General features: G+C 51.8%; 1 protein-coding gene across 3 annotated transcripts in view; it reads right to left on the bottom strand.

The window, feature by feature from the left end:
* Positions 1-1,426: 1,426 nt before the first annotated feature.
* The window catches only part of Scnn1g (sodium channel epithelial 1 subunit gamma), a 30,358-nt gene continuing 26,135 nt past the window's right edge, over positions 1,427-5,649 (bottom strand). For all 3 annotated transcript variants that reach the window (XM_015491570.2, XM_048789648.1, XM_048789649.1), the window contains 3 exons: positions 5,472-5,533; positions 3,190-3,265; positions 1,427-2,868 (listed from right to left, as the gene is read on the bottom strand). In XM_015491570.2, coding sequence (XP_015347056.1) covers positions 2,485-2,868; positions 3,190-3,265; positions 5,472-5,533 — 522 coding nt within the window. In that variant the 3' untranslated portion in view covers positions 1,427-2,484. The remainder of the gene's footprint in view (positions 2,869-3,189; positions 3,266-5,471; positions 5,534-5,649) is intronic.

Genomic DNA, 5,649 nt, shown 5'->3' with positions numbered 1-5,649 from the left:
AAGAATACCAAGCTGTCGGCTGGGTGCAGTGGCACACACCGGTAATCCCAGCGGCTCTGGAGGCTGAGGCAGGAGGATCATGAGTTCAAAGTCAGCCTCAGCAAAATTGAGGCCCTAAGCAACTCAGTGAGACCCTGTCTCTAAATAAAATCCAAAATAGTGCTGGGGATGTGGCTCAGTGTTTGGGTGCCCCTGGGTTCAATCCCTGGTACCAAAAAAAAAAAAAAAAACCCACAACAAAACAAAACAAAAAACCCAAGCTGTCAGAGTTCCATGAGCTGATGTGTGTGGAGTGAAACAGCAGAATCCTCAGCAAACAATAAGAACTCAATGAATATGCCCTTTTATTGTTTTTATTAACTCTACAAACTTTTCCTAGATGCCAACAGTTCTGTCCCAGTCTGGAGGCAGAGAGATAAAACCCCATTCCTGTCCTCTCGGAGCACGTGGTCTCTGAGGAAGAGACAGCCAAGTGGATACAAATATTGTTTCTGGGGTGAAAATTTTAAAATGGTGGAAGTTCCACTTTGGGAGGGTGAAAGGTGACTCTGCAGAGGTGATAACGTCTGCCTCTGACCTGGACAGGCGAGGGTAGGAGAAAGGGCAGCGTGGGGCTTTGTTGGAGCCAGGCAGGGACACAGCCGGCTGGAGCCAGGGGGTGTCCCCGCCCGAGTGCTAAGGGACAGCCGAACCAGATGCTGACGGCCCTACCTGGGACACTCCCAGCAGCAAACCCAGCCTTACTGGAAGTGTTCCCACGGGTGACATCATGCCCAGGCTGGTCAATTCCATGAATCTGAGGGCACAGCTAACTCCTCTGCTGGCCCCGGGGGTGGAGGAGGAAGCTCCTCTCTGGGTAGCACCCAGGTGAGCATCCACTGCAAGTTCCCTGTCGGCACCGGCTGCGGCCACTCCTGCCCAGCCTGGACAGGAGCCAGCCAGCCGGGAGCCCTCTGTCATCTGGTGCTGACCTGCATCAGCCCTGGCTTCTGAGCCCCCTCCTCAAGGGAGGGCTCTCCAGCCCAAGGTCACCATGACCTCCTCTCTGCTGACTGGTTTGACTCCTGACCACGGCATCTAGTGCACCCTGGCTGGTTGGATTCCTGGCCGGGGTTACATCCCTGAGGGCCAGGGGAACACCACATGGAGCAGAGGTTGCTATTGCAGCCACAGGCCTGGGGGTGGCTGGACCAGGAGTTCCCGGGTCCTCACAGCTGCTCTTCCACAAAGACTCAGGACTGTACTAGCAGCCATCCCTGTGCCGTGATTAGACCTGAAATTAGTCCTCCATTCATGGTTGAAGGACCCCCTTCTGCCTGAAGAAATGCTGTAGACTCGGCTGGCTTTGCAGGTTCGTGATGTAACCCCTCAGCTCTGCCGTGGGAACCCACACGGCGGCCATAAGCAACGTGTAAGCAAACAGGTGTGGCTGTGTGCCAATAAAACTTTATTTATGGACACTGAGATTCGAATCTCATATCACTGTCATGAGAAACCCAGTATTCTTCTTTTGATATATTTTTTTCAGCTCTTTGAAAAGTAAAAACAATAGCCATGCATTCTCAGTTCATGAGCAAAACCAGGATTTGGCTTGCGGGGTGGAGTTTTGCTGTCCCCTTGGCTAATTTATAGAAGGGCTGAGAACAGTGCCCGGCCTCCTGTTCTCGGGCTGACTCTGCAGCTGGAGGGTGTGAATACAAGCTGTTGTGTGGCTGGCAAGACATTGGAAGTGGCATTGGTCGTTCTGGCCCAGGGTGGTGCTGAGTCAGTCCAAAGCAAGAGTAGCTGAAGAAGGGTCAGGACACCACAGGACAGCAGTGTCCAGCTCTGCCCTTTAAATAGCCGGTCTCTGGGAAGGGCCCTGGGACCTGCCTTAGCTGCCCAGAGCAAGGTCCCAGCCCCAACCCCAGAGTAGACCATCCTACCACACCCTCCATTGCACCCCTCCCTACACACACTCCCGGGGCTGGGGCCAGCTCTCTGCCCTGGGGCCCAGAGGACACCTTGCCCCAGTGTTGGTGACCGAGGATCATGTATTTGCCAACAGCCCGACTCCAGGACTGGTGCTTCCTCCTGTCTTTGGTCATTGGTCGGTAGCCGTCCAGCCTTGCTACCTAAGGTTACAACCTCGGGCCCCAGCCCAGGACAGGGGAGCAGATGAAACCCTGGGCTTGGGGCTTAAAGGTGTCCTTCTCTCTCAAGACCCGGTGAAGAGCTCCCTTCTGGCCTTCACCTGGGCCAGCACGGTTTCCTCAGCCCTGTCTCTTGGTTCGGGCGTGGGATCTAGCACATTCTGGCTGGTAGTGTTACTGGGCAGGGTCCAACAGGTCCTCCTGCACCTGCCCAAGCCCTCTCTTATTCACAGAAGGCTTTCAGTCAGTGTCTCAAAAGCCCAGAGCGGGGGAGCAGGAGGCCCCCCTCTGTGTCTGGGAGACAGGGACTAAGTCCTCACACCACGACTAGCTCTTTCTTCCCATTCCCGCCTCAGGGCTCCTCAGGCACCTCAGTGTCTGACAGCTGGCTGGAGAAGGCCCTCTCCAAGCGCAGGGTATTGTATCTGGGGGGTGGTGTGCCAGGCACCTGGGCCCCCAGGGCTGGAGGCAGGCGTAATGCAGAGGTGAAAGTGGGCAGGTCATCGTCTATATCGAGGGCCGGATTGTCCTGGCCCTGCTGCCTAGGGGGAGGAGCCTCGGAACAGGAGGGTCCCTGCTTCCGGGCCCACCATTCCTTCGCTTTCTGCCATTGGCGACGGGCAATGATGGAGAAGGAGTCAATGAAGAACACCTCAATGATCTCGATGACGCAGACGACGGAGCAGCTCATCCACAGGCCCAGCTGGCCACCAAAGTTGGACAGAAGCATCTCGATCTGCAAGGGAGGGCATGCCCCACCATCAAGATGGACCCTACCCTTAGTTGGCCTCCCACAGGGATTCTGCTCCGGGCCTGGAGCTCCCTCCTGGTCTTTGGCTTCAGGAGGTAGCTGTACAGCCTTGCTTCTCAAGGTCAGGTCCCAAAGACTCTGAACAAGCTTTTTCTCTGCTGGTTTGTCCTGTCTTGGGGGGCTTGGCTGGCTTCTCGGGGCCTCAGTCATTCAGGTGGGATCCCCATAAACTGACTCTGCTCCCTAAGGCCAGGAAGACGGGCACCTTTGTAGACCCAGGACAGGTCCCAGAAGGACGCCACTCACACTGTTGGCCGGGCTCTCCATGATGGATCTCTGGTTCAGGTCTTTGTAGAATATCAGGAGTTTGGCCAAATCCGTCCTGCAGAAATTCCAACAGGTAGGGCACACGCAGGTGGGTTGGCAGCCTTGGCATTCTCCCAGATGCCCAGCCCCTCCTGCCCTGGCCCTCAGCTTGGCCCAGGCTCTGAGCCCCCTGGGGATGTCAGAACCTGGGTCCGTGGGGCCTTCTGGTATACCCCAGTGTGTATCTGCAGCATGGATCTGCTCCCAGACCATTCATTCACTCAAAAGCTATTTCCCAGTCTCCAGATTAAGTTGGTCCCTCCAGCCACACTCCCATGGCACCCTGTTCTCCATTCAGCTTTGACATTGGTGATTGTTTAATTGCAATCTCAAATACATAGAGGAGACAAGTAATGTAAATGAACCAGGTAGGTTACCAGGCACTGTCGTTAAGAACTTTATGTGAATTAACTCAAATCTCACGGTATCTCTATGAGGCAGGGAGGTATGTTTTAACCATCCCCCACTTTACAGATGTGGAAACTCAGACACAGATTAACTGACTTGCCCAAGACTGCACAGCTAATCCTGGTCTAAGCCAGTATTCAAACCCACACAGATCTGGCTTCAAGTTCATGTTTTGTTTTTGTTTAGTACCAGGGATTGAACCCAGAGGTGCTTATCCACTGAGCCACATCTCCAGACCTTTTTAAAATATTTTATTTAGAGACAGGATCTCACTGAGTTGCTTAGCACCTCACTAAATTGCTGAGGCTGGCTTTGAACTCGCAATCCTCCTGCCTCAGCCTCCGGAGTTGCTAGGATTATAGGCATGCACCACGACACCTGTCGGCTTGAATTCATGCTCTTAGCCACTGATCTAAGTAGTCCCTTGATAAGACTGCTGAACTGGAAGATTCCTGCTCTTTTAAAAGAAGCAGCTATTACCTAGACATATGGTGCTAAGCAAGAATGGAGATTCACTGTTGCCAGAATTTTTTATCTTTCAGGAAAAGCTAGAAATAATGGGGTACTTGTATAGGGCTAGATTTGGCCTAGGGGGCATTGGTGTGCGATGCTTTGTTTAATGGTTTGGAAATGCTTGTTCTAAGCCTATCACTAGACTGAAAACCCCCTAGTGGCAGAAACCGTGGCTTCGTGGTCTCCAGATTGTTGGGGGCCAAGGGAGCAGACCCAGAGCTGGGCACTGGGAGGCAGTGACAACCCAGGGACATGTGAGATCACAGGGCCTGAGTGACAGAAGTGAGCTGATCTCTCTCCCTTCTTTATCTCCATCTGCTGAGGCCCCTGGACCCTGGCCTGGCTGATTTTTGCTAAAGCTCCCTCAGAAATGATGTGTGTGTGTGTGTGTGTTCAAATCAAAAAGAATTAGAAGTCACAAGCTTCCAAGGAATGCTTTTCCAAGTGGGTCGGAATACATTGGTAAGCCACGAAATAAATGTGTGGGGCTGTGACCAATACCTTTTACAAACTAAGGACAATGGGAAACATCAGAATGCATTCAAAGGAATGTTCAAAATATTTGCCAACTGAGATACATAAGACTTAAAGAATCAGATTAGCACACTGTGACCAATTGGGATGGAAATACTCTTGGCCTTCCCTCTGAATCTGTGGGTTCTGAATCTGAGTAGTCCATCAATCACGGGTGGAAATTTTCAGAAAAAAAAAATTGCATTTGGATTGAAATGTACAGACAATTTTCTGTGGTCATTATTTTTCCAAACAATACAATAGAACAACTATTTACATAGCATTGACAGTGGATTAGGCCCGACAAGTAGTCCAGAGATACTTCAGTGTACAGGAGAATGCGGTGGACCATATGCAACTACTATGCCATTTTACATAAAGCACTTGAGCATCCCAGGATTTGGGGATCTACGGAGGCAGTGGGGGTCCTGGAGCCAATCCCCGGAGGGTACAGAAAGAGGACTGTAATAATTGGTTCGGCCACACCACTGTGTATCATCTGAAATCCAGCCCAAGGGCTTCCTAGAGCATAAGGAAGCTGTCTTTATTTCAGCGATATGTTCAGTGAGCCACAATGCGAAAAAAAAAAAAGTCTTTCATACCCGGGATCACGGTCCAACAAAAGTTTGAGCAGGGCCTGGTTCATGATATGAGCTTAACAAATATTTGTTGAATAAGTGATTGAGTGAATGAAAAGCAGAGGGCTTGGCCAGGAGGAAGGCAGCCAAGAAGCTTGTGCCCTCGGCGGACTGACAGAGGCAGAGGAAACCGGGTGGAGGTCAACTTACTTGTTGAACTTTTTGTTTATTTGTTGGCTTTGATCCCAGTTGAGGACAGGCAGCAACCATTTCTGTGTTGGAGAAAGAAAGAGTGGCTCTTGGGGATGCTTGGCTTGCCCCTTCCCTTCTCAGAAATCCCCCTTTCCCTGGACTCAGCGAGACAGCTCCTCCCCCAAGTCACCCCCCA

The sequence above is a fragment of the Marmota marmota genome, unplaced genomic scaffold (assembly GCF_001458135.2).
Source record: "Marmota marmota marmota unplaced genomic scaffold, marMar, whole genome shotgun sequence".
NCBI lineage: Eukaryota > Metazoa > Chordata > Mammalia > Rodentia > Sciuridae > Marmota > Marmota marmota.
Note: the sequence above shows the minus strand (reverse complement) of the source record. Positions and strands in the feature narration are given on the sequence as shown.